The sequence below is a fragment of the Oncorhynchus keta genome, chromosome 11 (assembly GCF_023373465.1).
Source record: "Oncorhynchus keta strain PuntledgeMale-10-30-2019 chromosome 11, Oket_V2, whole genome shotgun sequence".
Classification (NCBI taxonomy): domain Eukaryota; kingdom Metazoa; phylum Chordata; class Actinopteri; order Salmoniformes; family Salmonidae; genus Oncorhynchus; species Oncorhynchus keta.
Window position 1 is genome coordinate 41378714 of NC_068431.1, and position 20699 is coordinate 41399412.

At 44.5% G+C, this 20699-nt stretch overlaps 1 protein-coding gene and 1 long non-coding RNA gene across 16 annotated transcripts in view; both read right to left on the reverse strand.

Moving 5' to 3' along the window:
• Positions 1–20699, reverse strand: part of LOC118389693 (RNA-binding protein Musashi homolog 2-like) — a 335623-nt gene that overhangs the window by 9372 nt on the left and 305552 nt on the right. For 6 of the 15 annotated variants that reach the window (XM_052457207.1, XM_052457209.1, XM_052457206.1 and 3 more), the window contains exons 11-12: positions 20008–20124; positions 4423–4602 (exon numbers count right to left, since the gene is read on the reverse strand). In XM_052457207.1, the coding sequence (XP_052313167.1) occupies positions 4423–4602; positions 20008–20124 (297 nt within the window). The remainder of the gene's footprint in view (positions 1–4422; positions 4603–20007; positions 20125–20699) is intronic. The other 9 variants (XM_052457216.1, XM_052457217.1, XM_052457214.1 and 6 more) reach the window with 3 other exon arrangements.
• LOC127906187 (uncharacterized) lies at positions 4609–6038 on the reverse strand. Its single transcript, XR_008060583.1, has 3 exons — positions 5727–6038; positions 5398–5632; positions 4609–5350 (listed from the first exon to the last, which is right to left on the reverse strand). It is a non-coding gene; the product is annotated as an uncharacterized LOC127906187 (long non-coding RNA).

Genomic DNA, 20699 nt, shown 5'->3' on the forward strand with positions numbered 1-20699 from the left:
AGCAGTACTTAATGCAGCTGGTGGCCACACCAGATACTGACTATTACTTTTGACCCTTTGTTCAGGGACACATTATTCCATTTATGTTAGTCACATGTCTGTGGAACTTGTTCAGTTTATGTCTCAGTTGTTGAATCTTGTTATGTTCATACATATATTTACACATGTTAAGTTTGAAAATAAACGCAGTTGAGAGTGAGAGGACGTTTATTTTATTTGCTGAGTTTATATATAGACACTTTTTATTGAATTGAATATTGACTATCTACAGTATACATCTATTCCATGGTCATCTGGCCTGGCCATTTTCTGATTTCAGTGAACTGCAGAAAGAGTTCTGATTATGTTTGACAAAAAATCCTACTCCAGCAAGAAAGCAATGGACACAAGTGTTCTACAGACAGAGGATATATAAACCCTGGGAAATATACAAACATAAAAGCTTTCCCTGAGTTCATCCACATGTACACAATGTGGAGATGTAAACGAACCGCTCTGTGTGACCTCCGACCTATGCCCTGTGGCTAGGAGCGAGTCAGACTAATAAAAAGGCCTTTTTGAAAACCCAGACACCCAGCGATGGCCAATATAAAACTAAGCCGGAGGGGGAGAGGGAGAGAAGGCACAGATGTCTTAAAACCCTATAACAGCTACACCACTTCAATATCCTCTGCTGTCAGATTCACATAACCCTCCATCTCACCCCTATTGAGAAAAACCATGAAAATAAATGCACAAATTCAATTAGGAATGGAGGGGAAAAACCTCTACAGAGCTCTGAGGCTCTGGACTGTGGCATATCTCCTTCACGAGGAGCTGTGGTGCTTGTATACAAATGGACAGTTGCTCTTTTACAGTAGCCATGTGTTTGACGTTTCTATTATAAATATATACACAACGCTAGATTTGAGCTCATGAGGCTAATGGAATCGGTACTGTACAGTGATTCCTTGCATAACACTTCAAAACAAGCTTAAGATGCTATTGAACATGCAAAACACGCACACACCCTTATCAGATGCTATAGTCCTTCAGAAGTTGTGACACATCACTTTCCAAACTTTGTTGTGTTAATTCATCTATACTAACTCTGAGCAGCACAAAACCCCTCCTACAGTGGGTTTCTTCCTAAATGTAAAATGGGAACCTGTCCCAGAGCAGAGGGATCTAATGAGGGTGACACTGCTGCTTAACTGCAGGCCCTTTCCCATGGCTTGTCTCACTTCTCTTATCTGTACAGAACAGCCCCTAATAGGCTTGCTTATTAAGCAATTACTGCTATTTTCAGTTTAAACGGTAATCCTAATTTCTTATAATTGGTGGATTCTATTGAACTGCGCACAGCATCCTCTCTTCATATGAAACAGGATTCATGCTTTTCCTTAAACCCCGGGGCTACACAGGCTCAGCCATTACGTTTAACAGCAAAACATGAGTTACACTTATTGGGGCTGACTGGTGGCTTAGCGGTGCCCATGCTAATTTAATGAGCCAGCCTTTGATTACACAGCATCTTTTAAGACACAGGTGACTCATCTGACACGCATCAACTCCAGTCGCTAGGTTATTATTCATGTCACTTTGTACCTCGCTGCTGCTGTGACAAAATGTTTGTTTGGATAGGGGAGCAAGGTGCTGACGCAAATGGAGCTCTATTCCTTCCCGTTTTCAGCAACAATAGCATTAACTCTGATAAGGAAGGTTCAACAAACAGGCAAACCAGGTGAGGCTTTGAAGATGTGCCTCGGTGTCTGTGTGAGACTGGGGTGAGTAGATATGAATAAACATGCTCAAGTATCTGAGCAACAACAACGGAGTGGGTCAATATGACAGTGTTGTTTTAAGTCTTGGACAACACACAACTGGGTTTTGTTGTAATCAGGACTTAATACCTGAAGCAGTTTGCATACCATATCTTACCAACGCACACAAGGTCCAACCGAAATTTGGATCCGCTTTTAACCCAACCCCTCCGAAAGACACACATACTGTACATACACATACAGGTTTTGTAGAGGTACAGGGGGCCGCCACACTGAGCATCTAGGGCACAGCGACAAGCAATGGCATCTAGGATTTGATACAAGCAACCCTCCAGTTGCCAGCTCACTTCTGACAGATTTTTCCCGTCGGACCCAAACTGGCAACCCTTCAGTTACTGGCTCGCCTCTCTAACCGTTAGGCTACCTGCCACCCTGTAGAGGCAATTTAGGTGGTTTACAATTAACATTTGGAGCAGGTTTACAATTAACATTTAGAGGAGGTTTACAATTAACATTTGGAGGAGGTTTACAATTAACATTTGGAGGAGGTTTACAATTAACATTTGGAGGAGGTTTACAATTAACATTTGCCATGAAAGCATTTCTATTCAAACTGGCGGTGGCAATTTCCTCGTGGCTGTGAGCCTGTCTCAGTGGAGAACTAGAGCTCAGCTTCCCCACCTGTACCCATTGGGCATAATTAGAAACCAGAAGGAGCCTTTACTATCTGAGCAGGGCCACAAAACACTTCTACCTCTACAGCCAAGCGCAGACAAAATAAAATAATCGACACACTATACAATCCCCACATCAAAAGCTGTGCTTATCAGCACTTTGGCTTTGCATGTTGACCTATATGCACAATGCTGTAGGTGTCTTAGCAAAGCTGTTTGTTCTCCCCCTCTTCTGTACAGCTGTGTGTAATCAGAGCCCATTCATCACCACTCTGTGGATAAATGCAGGAAGTGGTTGCGGGCCTGCAGTCCTGCCATCCCCTGTGAAGCCCTAGGACAGACATCCATCCCAATGAGTCAGGCAGGCAAATCTCCACCCAGACTGGGCCGGCCTCCAAACCAGGAGATCTGTGTAATCTTCGCTGTTAAGCATGAGGCCTAAAGATGTCCTTTCCTGTCCACTGCCAAAGCCAATGAGGCAGGACTAGTGAGGAGTACAGGGACGGACTGCAGGGGGCCGCAACACCTGCCGCTGTCTGCTGGTCACCACTTCTTCACTGGTACAATGGAGTAGGACTCTACAGAGCAGTGACAGCACCATCATTCTGTCTGGATGGGTCGTCATCATCATCAGACATCATTACTGTCTCTATTCTACATGGCCACTTCATCTGAACACAAGGATAGGACCTGGTCGGGAAGAGCAACATACCAGTAACCAAATTCACTTTATGCAGTCTAGCATACTTTCAGGAATATCATGTATTTCATTGTGAATAACATTGTTTGAGGATTTCAGCTGTGCACATACTGTATACGGAGGATGACTGGTAAACGGAGTGATACAACAAGAACCCTGACAAAGAGGGGCTCCCAGCACTATCTACCGTGGAGCAGGTGAACACCCCCAAATCACATCTACAGCTCTCTGCCTGACATCCCCTGAGCTGGGTTCAGAAACAAACACTTCTCACAACCTTTTCCTCTCAACATTGTTTTTCTCAACACTTACTGCTCAAAATATGAGATGAAATTTACCGAAATGACATCTCTTGTTAGTTTTATCAGGAACAAACCTATGACCAAACAAATAGCAAACCCTGCAAGTTTAGAATGAGGGTAATCAATTTAAATGAAATTGTCATAGCTATGTATTATCTGTAGAGGAAATGGCATAGAAACACAATTGCTTTCCATTGAGTTATAAGACGCAAAACATACAGTTTTCACTATGTTTAGAATACAACCTTGGGGAAAGACAAACAATTATAAACGCTTCTGCCAAAAACCAAACACTATCATACTGAAACATACCACTGTTTTAGTGTAATGGTTAAATGATGCATATGACTGTACTAGGATGTAATGTTACTATAATGTATACACAAATCATGCCTACTGATTGATTGCCTAGTTGTTCACAGAACGATAATGGAGGTGATCATGCTTTCACCACAGGTCCTTTCATTTTCCTTCACTCAATCATTCACAATATGCTCTAACTGACTAACTCTTTCAGTCAGTCAGTCAGCTAGTCAGTCAGTCAGTCAGTCATCCAGTCAGTCAGTCAGTCAGTCAGTCAGTCAGTCAGTCTCTCTCATTCAAACGATCCAAAAGGTTCAAATGTTCATGTGGATGGAGACATGACAAGTAAATGTTAGCTTTCTCACAGAGGACCGTCCTCTGCCTCCTCTGCTCTGTTACATGCATATAGAGGAAAACATACATGTCCTCCCCTAGGTGCAAGCAGGGGCATGGAATAAACCTCACAAATAAACAGAAAAAGATACATTGAAAATCAAAAAGGAGGATAAAACATGCAATGCATTGCTGGCAAAACGTTCATCCTTTTCACCTTTATTTTTTCCATTATAGACAAAGAAAACGTAGACATAAAAAAAGCATAGATCATCTGTATGGAGGAAACATCATGAATCAAACTGAACAGTCCAGAAGGTGAATGGGAGAGATGTGCACATACAAACCTGGGCTCTTAAACTGATCCGGGCTGTGCAGGTGCTGGAGGGGGGAGTTGCAGGCGGAGGTGGCATGCTCACTGTGCAGCATCTGAGCCGCCTGGGGCCCCAGGGAGCCATAGTCCGCAAAGGAGCAGGGCGCCCCCCTCTGGTCACTGGGCGCAGAGTAAAACCCGTAATCGGGAAAGCCTGAGAGGTACAGTATAGGGTGGGGAAGGGGAGGGGAAGGGACTCCATCATTGTGGAAAACGTTTGGTTTCATTGTTTCACAGTAGTCAATGTTGTCCAGACTCTTTAGCATGGCATGGTTGGTGTGTGACATTATGACGGGTTCATTTAGCTGAGATACATGGCGTCCTCTCCCTGCTCTCTCTCCCCAGCAGAACCTGCTGCCAGTCTGTGTCTGAGGTATAGGAGTCTGTCAGCACCAGACTAGTGCATCATCCCTCTAGGGAACCCAACACATTTCAATGGTTGACTGTCTAAGATAACAGGATGATTGACTGGCTATTAACAATCATAAGACAAACAGTGAAGTAGCAGGAATGGCTGTCTCTGAAGCCTAGACGTGAATCAGTCTAACCTGATTCCCTCACGTTCCTCACAGTCCTGCAATTGACAGAGAGGGGTGATATTGGAGAATTATTACAAATGCAGGTCAATAGAGCTTTATTTGATGACTACACTGCTTACTGGATATACCTGAAGGAAACTCTCATCATGATGACTATAATGCTTACTGGATATACCTGAAGGAAACTCTCATCATGATGACTATAATGCTTACTGGATATACCTGAAGGAAACTCTCATCATGATGACTATAATGCTTACTGGATATACCTGAAGGAAACTCTCATCATGATGACTATAATGCTTACTGGATATACCTGAAGGAAACTCTCATCATGATGACTATAATGCTTACTGGATATACCTGAAGGAAACTCTCATCATGATGACTATAATGCTCACTGGATATACCTGAAGGAAACTCTCATCATGATGACTATAATGCTTACTGGATATACCTGAAGGAAACTCTCATCATGATGACTATAATGCTTACTGGATATACCTGAAGGAAACTCTCATCATGATGACTATAATGCTTACTGGATATACCTGAAGGAAACTCTCATCATGATGACTATAATGCTTACTGGATATACCTGAAGGAAACTCTCATCATGATGACTATAATGCTTACTGGATATACCTGAAGGAAACTCTCATCATGATGACTATAATGCTCACTGGATATACCTGAAGGAAACTCTCATCATGATGACTATAATGCTCACTGGATATACCTGAAGGAAACTCTCATCATGATGACTATAATGCTTACTGGATATACCTGAAGGAAACTCTCATCATGATGACTATAATGCTTACTGGATATACCTGAAGGAAACTCTCATCATTCAACGGGAGGAAAATGTTGAATGCTCACAAATCAATAATTAATTTCAAGCCTCTGGTTTTGAACCACTCCAACTGCAGATTGAGGTCTATGCATGTGACATTTTCTCCTGGTTTGATAACAAAGAGACACCTTCATGTGTATTGACCATAAATAGAAGGAAAGACTCCAAAACACTCCACAATTAAGCTTGGGCTATTCCAACATACCCTTCTTTCAACACAGATGGAGGATTATCAACGCTTCAGAAATCGTCATTCAGCAACACGACATGCTGACGTTTATTGCTTGTCCTCTTAATCTGAGACAAACTGCTCATATAAAGAGAGCCATTAAAGGCACATGTTGCATCGTGCACCTCTTCAATATGGGAAGTTAATCCACTGAAGAAAAAACTGAGATTGGCGTCAGCGGCTCTTTTCCCGGCGGGTCTCCCCGCCGTGTGTTTGTTTATTTGGGTCTCCAGCTGAAGAGGCGATCAAAGCCGTGTCACACCTAGACCTCCATTATGAGCCTGTTAGCAGCTGCCAAATGAAATCCAAACACAGGCGTGCTCCTCAACCGGCGCTTTAGGGCCCCCCTCGTTTCACCGAGCGCTACGTGGGCTCCATGCCCACTCCTCAAATTATGGGCCCCTAAAATGGCAGGCTTCCCACATTGCTTCCCACTTCCAGTCATGTAAACGGTGACACATGGAAGACAGCTCCATAAGACACTAATCCCCTTTACATCTCTCTTAAGCAGCTGCCATGGAAAATCGATCGGTCTTTATCAATGAGGAAAACTCCGATTTAGGGCGACATTAATGGGACAATGAAGGAAATTATGTGTAAATGGGTCGATGCAGGAACGCAAGAAGAATGTCTGAATGAATGATAAAAACCTACATTCACCTAAATCTTTCTAGCCTGAGACAAGTCTTCCCAAACAAGTCTAGAAATGAGAGAATGTTAAGTACCTGCTGACTCCAGTGGTCTGACAGAGCTGTCTCCTCTCAGTGTGATACAGACAGGATATGAAAGGACATGAGACCAAGAGACAGGTGCTGAGTCACTGCCCTCAACCCACAGTCCTCAGTCTGTCTCTGTATCTCAGTCCTGGAGGCTGATGTCTGTCTGTCTGTGCCTTTATCTTACACATGGTCGTTCAGCATTCTGCACGTGTACCACCGTCATTAAACCCAGCTGCATCTTCTCTGTATCCTACGCCGTCACCATGCCACTAACCACAGAGCCTGTCCTCCCAGGCAGGGGCGGTCACTCACACACAGCAATGACCTGGATGACACTCCCTCTGCAGTACGGGGATGAGGACTCAGTGAGGATGGGCCAGGTTGAATTATGGACGAGGGCATTTCAGAGGGTCACTGCTTTTTTTCTCTAAAGAATGTACTCTCTTGGAGAAGAGGGATAAGGGAGCAAATTTCCTGAGCGTTCCACCTCCTTATCTTCACCCCCGCCCCCCAAATCCCTCCTTTCTTCTGCCTGTGCTATGGAAAGCTGCCTTCAGGCAACATTCACGGAAATATGCATTCAGCCAGCTTTAACCGTAAGGAGACCAAGAAGAGAGAAACTAGGGACACTTGCGTTTAATCTGTTTGTGACATCCACGCTAATAGGTGGCCGTCCTTGAGTTTCCGAGGTGCTTTTTCCATGCTCACCTCTAATTAGACAAGCTTCCTCTGCTTCCTCTCCTCTTCCTAATTAGATCTTTAACAACAAACAAGCAGCAACCTTTACAAAGGCCTTGCCACAATCTCCCCCGTTAGTTAAACGTCTGAGAGGCGCTGGGCTAAGGGAGGGGAGAGGTGAGGGAAGCCATGCCAACCGTGCTACATCCTCATGGTACTGGCTGTCAGGCCCCCGACGATGGCAGCTTCCTGTTACAATCTGCATAGATCCGCCAATTCTACGATAGCAGGAACGACAGGACACAAAGACGACATCAACACACACAACAAATACACATGGCGGCTTTGTTTGCACTGACACGGACAATTAGCCCTCAGCTGCCGGCAAGGTCTTATCTAATAAAGCCAGGCAAAATTACTTTTATTGTTCAGGTAGATTGCTTCTAATGATAGTGCCATCTGTGGGACAGCATATGAATAAAATGAGTCTGAAAATGCTTTCTTCTATGGATCAAAGCCTGAAAATCACGCATCTGGGAGAGGCCGAATAGCTTGATTATCTTCCCCAACTAATTTGATTTTCAGAGCATACAAATGTTTTAAGCAACTTTCACTTGGACGAAGGTGCGGAACAGAATGAGAGTGAAGAAAAGTCTCTGAGCACCAAAGAAATAATGGCTTTCCTGAGATCCACCTAAACAGACATATGTTCTTTATCAAGCTGTTAGAGATACACTAGCACATTGATGTTGGGGGATGGAGGGAGCTTGTATATGTGTGTATGCATACAATGTGTGTAGTTTAGGTGAATCCCAGTGGTGCTTTAGAATATAGCTCATTATAAACTGCTCTACTGTTTTTACATTACAGGAACATCTGGCCCTATCAACACAACTACCACAAATGAATAATAATAAACCAACATGTAATATCATATGACACAATGACTTTTCCTTGGAATACAAGACACTACTCTCTGAGCTCTTTCACATGCAAGGAGCATCCACATGATTACCTAGAAACTTCCTCTGTTTTTGTCTGTCGATAATAAATGCATTGTGGCTATCAGCACTCACCAGGGCAGAACATAACACATAACATTCTGATTGAGGACAGAAACGGTGCCATAAAACAATGCTTTGCAGACAGCCGCAGCACCGTGTGTCCTGTCGTTCCTTCTGCAATAACAGTCCGTGACTATTCAACTGAGCAGGACACTATGTGCAGTGTAAGATGTCTTCCCTTGCTCTTTCATGGTCAAGTTTAGGTGGATGCACTACCACACTATACTGAGGAGATTTAACTAGGCATGCAGTCTGTGGAAGGGACACACACACAGATCATCTCTGTCGTGTGATGGGGCAGTAGGCTGTAGTAGGTCCCCACAGCTGCATCACTGATCTGTTATGAGCCTGAGACAATCCCATTATTAATATTCACACCATCTAACCGGAACAATGGCCCCTTCTTTGGACTTGATTCCCCCCTTTCTGGTCTAATTGGATGTAATTACTCATCTACAAAACAAATGAGCAGGTTGAGGTTGCCTTGGAGACCAGATCAGGAGGCCCAGCAGTGCGAATCATTCGCCGAGCTCCATTTATACTGATAATTATCCCCCCCTCTAATTTTCTCTCTCTCTCTCTCTCTCTCTCTCTCTCTCTCTCTCTCTCTCTCTCTCTCTCTCTCTCTCTCTCTCTCTCTCTCTCTCTCTCTCTCTCTCTCTCTCTCTCTCTCTCTCTCTCTCTCTCTCTCTCTCTCTCTCTCTCTCTCTCTCTCTCTCTCTCTCTCTCTCTCTCTCTCTCTCTCTCTCTCTCTCTCTCTCCCTCCCTCTCCCTCTCCCTCTCCCTCTCCCTCTCCCTTTGCCCACTGGCCAGAGGCTGCTGGGGATGGGGATGGTCATCTCTCATCAGGCCAGCTAAGAGCTCCACAGTTCAATGCTGGAGAGGCTGCTTCTCTCATAGCATACTGCCATCACGAAGATGGCTTTCTTCAAGTGGATAAATGCTCCTCTCTCATTTCCACTTTGCCAGATGACTGCCTCTAAGGAAGGATTGCAAACCACTGCCTTGAAAGTATTGCTACTCTGCTCCTCTCTATGAAAAAACAGACAAAGAACCCTATCATGTTCGTGCTAAAATACAGGGCATATTCCTCTCCACTTTACCACTTTAGAGAGAGGACAAGGTGTTTAAGAGTGCACCAGTGTTCTCTAACAAAAGTCTGTGTTTATCCCGACACTGAAGCTTCAATTCCCCAAAATACACACAGACATACTCACACAAATATTAATACACAAACACCCAGGCACGCACAGACTGTCACAGGCACACGCACACACACTCACATGCACACACACACTCACATGCACACAGACCGTCACAGGCACACGCACACGCACACACACTCACAGGCACACACACACACAAACACCTAGAGCGACATTTGCTCCCAATCATCCCTCTCTCCCATGCCCCCTCTCAAGTCCCTGGTGGCCATCCGCACACGTCACTCTGCGGAGGATGTCAATAAACCTGTCATACGGCTTCCCAAATTAGCTTTGAATTTCACAGCGACTGTAATTAGCTACTCCATTTCCACCTATGCCATTTCTCTGTGCTGCCGAGAGTAGCTTTCACTCTCCATTTGAAATAGCATTTTCTGACTGAATGAGTGACTAATTAACAGCACTAGACCCCCTTATCAAAAAGCACCGACATTTCATAAATAATACATATTTAATGTCTTGTCATTTTGTGCTCAGAAAGGCTTGGCTAATGAAGTTTAACAGATGATATATTTCTGCATTTACTACCCCATAACCAGGCCTTTATTCTTCTTTTAGACTTTCATTCTTTCTCTCTTTCTTCCCTTTTCAATCGTTTTTGAAACACCGAGAGCTTCCAGGGGTGCATCATCGAAGGGAAAGAAAATGTTTAAAATAACATAAAAGAAAATGTTTTCTGACGGTAAATCACAGGTGTCTAACCAGCCGTGTGACAACGTGATGCGTGACGTAGGCTATTTCCTCTCCTGCAGGTGTGTCAGGAGGGCTATGGAGCACAACAACAGAACACTATGGAACACTAGGACAATTCAGATCCTGTGCTGTCCTTGTAATAACACAACCTACAACCATTTGACAAGAGTTTTGATTTGTGTTTATGAGTGACTAATAGTTTATAAGGTAAAGCTATAAGTCTTTAAATGAGTTCATGCAAAAGATTTTCTGACTTCCACTAGAAACCAAAGTGAGTGAGGCCATGGCTCCAGCCTGAAGCCCATTGGAGAGGCACAGCATGGACCAAATCCCAGGGCATTCTCTTCTGTGACCCCTGAACATCTGCCAGCCACAGCTGTGTGAGCCACTGCACTGTAGGACAGGAGCTGGGGAGAGAGGGACAGGAACTCCTCACTCTCCCCACATGTCACATCTTCTCTCTGGGCCCCAGTCAAACCCGGAGTATACCACTGTCACATGGATTGGTTTGGCATGCTCGTACCCAGGACATGTGATGCTCTTCTGGGCTCGTCGCTGAGCTAAGAGGAGCAGCATCTGGGACAAACGGACGGACCTGAGCACCCATGGGGACTGGGGATCCAGATGAATTTAGCCCGGTGAACACAGCCAATCCCAGACTCCTCTGGGGCACTTCCCAGGATCACAGAGCTTGTTGGGAGGAAATGGATAATGATCTCAGATAATGTGGCAAAATGTGCCAACATATTTCCCTCTCCGAGCAAGCTGTGGGTTCCTCAGTAGAAAACAAAAACAACCAGGGTTCAGTGGAGGAGAATACTGAAATCTACATCGACATGAGAACCTCTTGTTTCTCTTTAAGGCAGAATAGACTGTTTCCTAGGGGATATCAATCACATGGTATAAATGATCAAACCAAACATAGATAGATAACATACCATTTATTACATTTATGTCAATGATGTCATTACAAATTCATGTCAACATGTTGCAGAACGTACAAGTTGTATGTTGAAAACAACACATCCCTTGTTCCAAAAGCAGGGACATTTTAAATAGTATTTCACTGTTTAAATCCCTCTGTGGGGATAACATGTTGCACTGCCAAGTGCTGTTTTAAAAGCACAATTATTCGGGCATAGAAATATTACTACCAAAGCATTAAACTGTGCTCTGTGTAGTGGGAAAGGTCACATTAAAGCATGGCCTCAGTGTTCCCCAGGTCTCTGAGGTCACTGGGGCACTGAGGATAAAGACAGAATTGATTGGCCATAGAAAAGGCCCTGAGAGATGTGCTTATTACAGAAATAATAATGGACGGAACTGAAGCCACGTTAACCTTCAGCACAATGCACTTATTGTGTATCAAGGGACCGTTGGCCAGGAGAACTGGACATGTAAGGAGCCTCTTTAGCTGACGAGACTGATCCGCTCCCACTGAGTTAGCATCTTACTGACATCCACTAACTCACGGGGGAAGGAGGATGGGACAGGGAGAAGGAGAGGGGAAAAGAGGAGGAGAAAGAGGGAAGGGGCGCAGAGGGCGGTGAAGAAAATGAGAGAGAGAGCAAGGCATAGAGAGAGAATTAAAGGCAAAGAGGTAGAGTAAGCAAAACATGAAGAAAGAAGAGAAAAGATCAAAAGAACATCCTCGGCCCTCATGAGCTCGGCAGCAGAAATTCCTTGGCGATCGATGCAGGTTTACAGACGTTACAGAGGCCTTGAGAAGAGAATAGGCCATCTCATCTCCAAGACTCTGAAACATCCCACTCATTTCCGCTTCACATAATAAGAGCTCATTCCTCTGGAAGGAGCTGAAAGGGCCTGAATGAGAGACTGAGAGCCGGCAGAAATATCTCTGAGTGTGACAGAGGGGACAGAGGAGGGGAGATCAGAGGGGACGGAGGAGGGGAGATCAGAGGGGACGGAGGAGGGGAGATCAGAGGGGACGGAGGAGGGGAGATCAGAGGGGACGGAGGAGGGGAGATCAGAGGGGACGGAGGAGGGGAGATCAGAGGGGACGGAGGAGGGGAGATCAGAGGGGACGGAGGAGGGGAGATCAGAGGGACAGAGGGGACGGAGGAGGGGAGATCAGAGGGGACGGAGGAGGGGAGATCAGAGGGGACGGAGGAGGGGAGATCAGAGGGAACGGAGGAGGGGAGATCAGAGGGGACGTAGGAGGGGAGATCAGAGGGGACGGAGGAGGCGGGTAACAAATGGTCTAAACCCCAGGCTGACATGTCAATCAAGAAGGTCCTCAGGTAGACAGACAGATGTGGAGTCAGATTGAGTGAGGCAGGCACGTTGACCAGTCCAAGAGGGAGAGGACAGACTGGCCTCCAGTGGAGAAGGGCCCTGGGTGAGGTGGCAATGGAACGCAGACCGTGGGGGAAAGAGCAGAAACGCTGTCAATGGTGGCCATTCAAAAAAAAACTGATCTTACAAAGTGGATATTTATGAATTCCGTCATCATTTATGTGATGTTGTAACAGGCTCACAATGTGGTTACTAAAATCTGATTTGGAAATACAGTTGAAGTCGGAAGTGTACATACACTTAGGTTGGAGTCACTAAAACCTATTTTTCAACCACTCACAAATGTCTTGTTGGCAAGTCGGTTAGGACATCTACTTTGTGCATGACAAAAGTAATTTTTCCAACAATTGTTTACAGACAGATTATTTCACTTATAACTCACTGTATCACAATTCCAGAGAGTCAGAAGTTTACATACACTAAAATTCCATAAAAATTATGTCTTGGCTTTCGTAGCTTCTGATAGGCTAATCGACATAATTTGAGTCAATTGGAGGTGTACCTCAGGATGTATTTCAAGGCCTACCTTCAAACTCAGTGCCTCTTCGCTTGACATCATGGGAAAATCAAAAGAAATCAGCCAAGATCTCATAAAAACAATTATAGACCTCCGCAAGTATAGTTCATCCTTGGGAGCAATTTCCAAATGCCTGAAGGTACCACGTTCATCTATACAAACAATAGTAAGCAAGTATAAACATGATGGAACCACGCAGCCGTCATACCGCTCAGGAAGGAGACACGTTCTGTATAGATACAAAAGTATCTATATCTACAGTAAAACGACTCCTATATCGACATAACCTGAAAGGCCGCTCAGCAAGGAAGAAGCCACTGCTCCAAAACCGCCATAAGAAAGCCGACTACGGTTTGCAACTGCACATGGGGAAAAGATTGTACTTTTTCGAGAAATGTCCTCTGGTCTGAGGAAACAAAAATACAACTGTGAACTAGCCATAATGACCATCGTTATGTTTGGAGGAAAAAGGGGGAGGCTTGCAAGCCAAAGAACACCATCCCAACCGTGAAGCACACCATCCCAACCGTGAAGCACGGAGGTGGCAGCATCATGTTGTGGGGGTGCGTTGCTGTAGGAGGGACTGGTGCACTTCACAAAATAGATGGCATCATGAGACAGGAAAATTATGTGGATATATTGAAGCAACATCTTAAGACATCAGTCAGGAAGTTAAAGCTTGGTCGCAAATGGGTCTTACAAATGGACAATCACCCCAAGCATACTTCCAAAGTTATGGCAAGATGGCTTAAGGACAAAAAAGTCAAGGTATTGGACTTGCCATCACGAAGCCCTGACCTCAATCCAATAGAACATTTGTGGGCAGAACTGAAAAAGCGTGTGCGAGCAAGGAGGCCTACAATCCTGACTCAGTTACACCAGCTCTGTCAGGAGGAATGTGCCAAAATTCACCAAACTTATTGTGGGAAGCTTGTGGAAGGCTACCTGAAATGTTTGACGCAAGTTAAACAATTTAAAGGTAATACTACCAAATACTAATTGAGTGTATGTAAACATCAGACACACTGGGAATGTGATAAAAGAAATAAAAGCTGAAATAAATCATTCTCTCTACTATTATTCTGACATTTCACATTCTTAAAATGAAGTGGTGATCCTAACTTACCAAAGACAGGGAATTGTTACAAGGATTAAATGTCAGGAATTGAAAAAAAAAAAACTGAGTTTAAATGTAGTTGGCTAAGGTGTATGTAAACTTCCGACTTCAACTGTATTTGTCTGTCTTATAAGCTGGTAGCATATACTGTCAAGGGAAACTAATTTCTACTGTGATCTTGGCTATTATCAACAGTAAAACACTGTGAAAGCATTATACTGCAGCATACTGTAATTGATGGTGCATTGCGGGAAACTGTTGTGGGCGGGGAAGGAATTGCTGTACAGTATTTTTCTTCTTCTCATTAACATATCATTAACATAATTTGAGGCGTGCCTTGTAAGAGGCTATATTTGTTCCAACCGTTAGTGTGAGAGCTGTACCGGTTTAACTCATATAGTACTATAATGTCCCATTAATGAAACATTTACAGGAGACAGATTGGCTGCATGTATTTTGCCCTGTCGTTGCTGCCAGTAAGGAAGCCCTTGTTAAGGCCTTTAGAAGTGCAACTGACCCAAAACACCAAATATGAATTGATATGCTGTCATGTGCAAAACACATTACCTAGCAGCTGACCTACTTGCACCAATCCCATGTAATTACAGTAAAATACTGTGAAACCTCCACCCAACGAATTCCATTAATTCATGACAATTACAGTAGCATTTGTTTTTTTACAGTGCAATAAGTAAATTATTCAGTATTGCACTGTGTCATTAAACAGTACTTGCTTTACTGTATTTAGAATACAGTAGGTGTACTGCAATATAAAATACAGTAATTTACTTGCCACTTTGCTGCCTGTAAGTTACTGTCAAATTCACGGCAACCCCTTTACAGTGTAGCTAGTCATATAGAAATCGGTGGTGGTAGTTGAAGCCATTTTTAAGTGTAATGCAGTTGATTGGTGAAGATGACATGAACATATATTGAGGATGATATCTATACAAGTATTATACTATATTTTACCTCAACATAGTGGGAAATACACATACAAACAGGCACATTTTGATGTGTGGAAATTCTGAAATTCTGATTCTCAGTCTCACCATGGATATGCATGGCGTTTCTGTTGTTTTGGTCAAATTTCCTTTATTTCTTTAGCGCATGTAGCTATGCTGCCACTCCCCATTCAAAGGCACCTGAAGCTACAGAGTTTGTTCTTAGTCTGCCGTCTCTGTAAGGCAGAGTTATGGGGCTGTGGAAATCTGGCTTTGAATACTGTTAGCAAAACTCCAAGGTTGAACGCACACATGAACCTACAAAGTGGTCCAAAGTGATGATGTGATGATGTTGCCTCTAAAAGACAGCCCTTTGATGGGTGATCTCCCTCTGTTGGAGGATCAAAGAGGAGATGTGTGACCTTTATTTAACTAGGCAAGTCAGTTAAGAACAAATTCTTATTTAGAATGACAGCCTACCAGGGAACAGTGGGTTAACTGCCTTGTTCAGAACAACATATTTCTTTACCTTGTCAGCTCGGGGATTCGATCCAGCAACCATTTCAGTTACTGGCCCAACACTCTAATCACTAGGCTACTTGCTGCCCCTAGATCCAGTGATCTCAATGTAATGGGTGATCCCATTGTTAGAGCCCAAAAAGGTCAGGTCAGAGCGCACTAGACTTTACTGTGACTTACTGATCAATCAACTTTGTCCATGGGAATGACAGGGCCACAGAGTCCATCAATAACAACTCCGATTGTCTTCTCAGTGAGTATGGTTACATGCACACACCAATACGATTGTTGTGGATCGTCAGATTAATATAATAGTTTGATTAAAACATTGACAAGCTTTGCAAGAAGAGCGATGACTGCGATTATGATCGCCGCTCAAGGTAAACAGAGTAAGATGTTTATATGACTATTGCCATACTCAGCCTACTGCCCTAATCCGTTTCCTATCAAGTGATTACAGTGCGTGTTAACATACTCACTGATCAACTCTGCTGATTATATCCCAGAAAACAAACTAACATAGCAATAACTCATCAATGACATGTTATCCATCAGTGTCTGTCAAACAGCTATACCTATTCAGAACATACATTTTCACATATGACCTCAGTAATACAGGCTCATCATCTATCATACATCCACAGAAGGACAAACATCGGGAAGGGACACATGGAATAACATTCAGATTCCATTCTTGTCATTCAGGGCTAAGTTGTTATGGCGTGATGGCAAGGCAGGGCCAGTCCCAGGGACTGCTTTACCCAGAGAGTAAAGAGCCTCACGGAGGACTTAAAAATACCTTCCATCAGCAGCAGCAGCAGCAGCACTGTCATGGAGAGGGAGGCCATGTGAGCATGGTGTCGATCTGACCGGTGACATTAAGCCGTGGGCTGTCAGAGCCAGAGAGGAGGGTGACAGAACCCAGTGTTGGGGACTGTCTTTCATTTACCCTTGGCTCTCTGCGGAGCAGGCAGGCACACCGGTGAGCAGCCAGCCACGTGGCGAGGGGAAGACAGAGACGAGGGTTTAAGGCTTGCTCGCTCTGTGGGATGATAAGCGTGTGGGTAAATATGAGCGCGGCGGGGAGGTAACGAGATGCACCCGTTCACCCCGGCACGGCGCCACACAACAGAGAGGAGACGAGCGGGAGATTAGCTGAGAGGAAGGTCACATTTAAACACGCTTCGTCTTCCTCAGCGCTCGACCCTGTTTATCTACCGTGTGTGTGTGTGTGTGTGTGTGTGTGTGTGTGTGTGTGTGTGTGTGTGTGTGTGTGTGTGTGTGTGTGTGTGTGTGTGTGTGTGTGTGCGTGCGTGCGTGCAGTAAACTATGGCAGCTCAAACATCAGAGCTGAGAGAGCCCCCTATGGCTCCTCATTACCTAGACTACAGGAGACCTGTGAGGTCACCATCACTCTACCCCCATACATCATCTACCAGCACTATCAGGCAACACAGAGTTGTCAGGATCTGACAACTGTACAAGATGAGCCCCTGTCTCATCCTCTCCAAGGAATCATCAGCAAATTACATCCCTGTTTAACTCTCAGTGAATGGCGTTGAGCTCCATTGTCTGTCAGATTGTTTGTTTTGAAAACGCAAGATCAAGTGCCCTGATTGGAGAGACAGAACATCTGATTGGCTCCCTCTGTTGCCTGCGCTGAAGTGAATGCAGCTCAAAAGAGAAGAGGAAGACGGGCAGTGTGTGTGTGTTTGTGTGTGTGTGTGTGTGTGTGTGTATGTGTGTGTGTATTGATGGGTCACATTTCCAAACAGTTTCCATCAGGACATTGAAGCATACATTCACATGATCATACCGCAGGAGCATATACAGTGGGGCAAAAAAAGTATTTAGTCAGCCACCAATTGTGCAAGTTCTCCCACTTAAAAAGATGAGAGAGGCCTGTAATTTTCATCATAGGTACACTTCAACTATGACAGACAAAATGAGAAAAATGAAAAATCCAGAAAATCACATTGTATAATTTTTTATGAATTCATTTGCAAATTGTGGTGGAAAATAAGTATTTGGTCACCTACAAACAAGCATGATTTCTGGCTCTTACAGACCTGTAACTTCTACTTTAAGAGGCTCCTCTGTCCGCCACTCGTTACCTGTATTAAATGGCACCTGTTTGAACTTGTTATCAGTATGAAAGACACCTGTCCACAACCTCAAACAGTCACACTCCAAACTCCACTATGGCCAAGACCAAAGAGCTGTCAAAGGACACCAGAAACAAAATTGTAGACCTGCACCAGGCTGGGAAGACTGAATCTGCAATATGTAAGCAGCTTGGTTTGAAGAAATCAACTGTGGGAGCAATTATTAGGAAAAGGAAGACATACAAGACCACTGATAATCTCCCTCGATCTGGGGCTCCACGCAAGATCGCACCCCGTGGGGTCAAAATGATCACAAGAATGGTGAGCAAAAAAAAGACCTAGTGAATGACCTGCAGGGAGCTGGGACCAAAGTAACAAAGCCTACCATCAGTAACACACTACGTCGCCAGGGACTCAAATCCTGCAGTGCCAGACGTGTCCCCCTGCTTAAGCCAGTACATGTCCAGGCCCGTCCGAAGTTTTCTAGAGAGCATTTGGATGATCCAGAAGAAGATTGGGAGAATGTCATATATAACTTTTTGGTAAAAACTCAACTCGTCGTGTTTGGAGGACAAAGAATGCTGAGTTGCATCCAAAGAACACCATACCTACTGTGAAGCATGGGGGTGAAAACATCATTCTTTGGGGCTGTTTTTCTGCAAAGGGACCAGGACGACTGATCCGTGTAAAGGAAAGAATGAATGGGGCCATGTATTGTGAGATTTTGAGTGAAAACCTCCTTCCATCAACAAGTGCATTGAAGATGAAACGTGGCTGGGTCTTTCAGCATGACATTGATCCCAAACACACCGCCGGGCAACGAAGGAGTGGCTTCGTAAGAAGCATTTCAAGGTCCTGGAGTGGCCTAGCCAGTCTCCAGATCTCAACCCCATAGAAAATCTTTGGAGGGAGTTGAAAGTCTGTGTTGCCCATCAGCAGCCCCAAAACATCACTGCTCTAGAGGAGATCTGCATGGAGGAATGGGCCAAAATACCAGCAACAGTGTGTGAAAATCTTGTGAAGACTTACAGAAAACGTTTGACCTCTGTTATTGCCAACAAAGAGTATATAACAAAGTATTGAGATAAACTTTTGTTATTGACCAAATACTTATTTTCCACCATAATTTGCAAAAAAATAAATTAAAAATCCTACAATGTGATTTTCTGGATTTGTTTTTCTCATTTTGTCTGTCATAGTTGAAGTGTACCTATGATGAAAATTACAGGCCTCATCTTTTAAGTGGGAGAACTTGCACAATTGGTGGCTGACTAAATACTTTTTTGCCCCACTGTATATATACATACATACAGTGCGTTCAGAGAGTATGGAATGTGGAATAAGTCAAGGGGTATGAATACATTCTGAAGGCACTTGACATATTATAGTACTATGGTAGGTACAGTAGCACTTGGAGAGAGACGACCTGAGTCTGATTAAGAAAGCCAGTCTTCCCTAGAGCTTGGATGCTGCTTGTCAATTTCCGACACCTAGGTTGTTATTCACTGCTATTGATTGCTTTAGTGTTATTGAGGAGGACAGAGCCAGATATGTTAATGAAGCTGACTGGCGAATCAATGACGAGTGAGAAACAGGGAGAAACTTGCAAGTCTGGTGCTTCAGATTATTGGTACAAGTCGCTCTGCACACACATGTGTACAGTGTTAGCTCATCAATCAGTGCTGTGTGTGTTTATAGTGAGTGGATGTCTCCAGGTTCTTTGGTTGGAGAAGCAGTGTTAGTCACTGAGGGCTAAAGCAGACCTATCGCCAACAAAGAATAACACAAGTCAAAATGTGTTCGAAATCGATCGAGCTACTTTATGTGCTTGACACCCAATTATTTTGGTGAGTCATTCTTAGACAGTTTTAGGATTGGATAATAAAATGTCTGCCTGTGCCCTTCATTTAAGTATTTAGGGCTCCAGTGTGTGTGGACCACATTATACATGTTTCTATGAGTGTGCTAAGGAGAAGCAGAGCAGTGAGAGAAGCTGGAGGGAGCAGGAGCCACACAGAACACGGACAGAGCAGAGTTTACCTGGCCCTGCGTTCTGTGGGTACGCCATGTAGCCGCCTCTTCCACGGGCCCCCCTACCTGAGCCACGCGCCGCCGCCACCGCCGCCGCCACCGGTCCGTACGCCGTCGCCGGGAAGCCTGTGGGTACACAGAGGACAAACGTCACTCACTATCATCCCAGACCTAGCCAGTAGGACCCAGAGGCCGCTCCACTGGAGATCACCGCAGTGTTCTAGTGTGCTATCAACACGCTTTGGGATCTGACTTACACAGCCCTCCTATTTACACCCAGAGAGAGGGAGAGAGAGACAGAGAGAGAGGGGAGATACATTTGTGAACATGAATGCATAGGCAGGCACACATAGATATACGCGCATGTATGTGCACACACACACACACACACACATATATGCAATCACTGAGAGGTTTGGGTAGGCGGGAGGTCCTCTCCTCCACGCTGAGCCTTCACTCACCCAATTATCAGTGTGTGTGGGGGAGAAGTGGCACAATCATTTACTCAAATTAAATACTTAGGACGCATTGAAACGCTCACTATCGTTTTGATCGTACTCAGTTTTTCATGCCTCTTAATTGAGTTAGCAGCAGCTAATGGGCACTGCTTGGTGGAGGCTCTCTGTGCCATACTGCCATATTTCCATTTAGCGTGGGGGACTCTCTTGGCTGGGGGCAGGGGAGGGGATGTCAACGGCTTT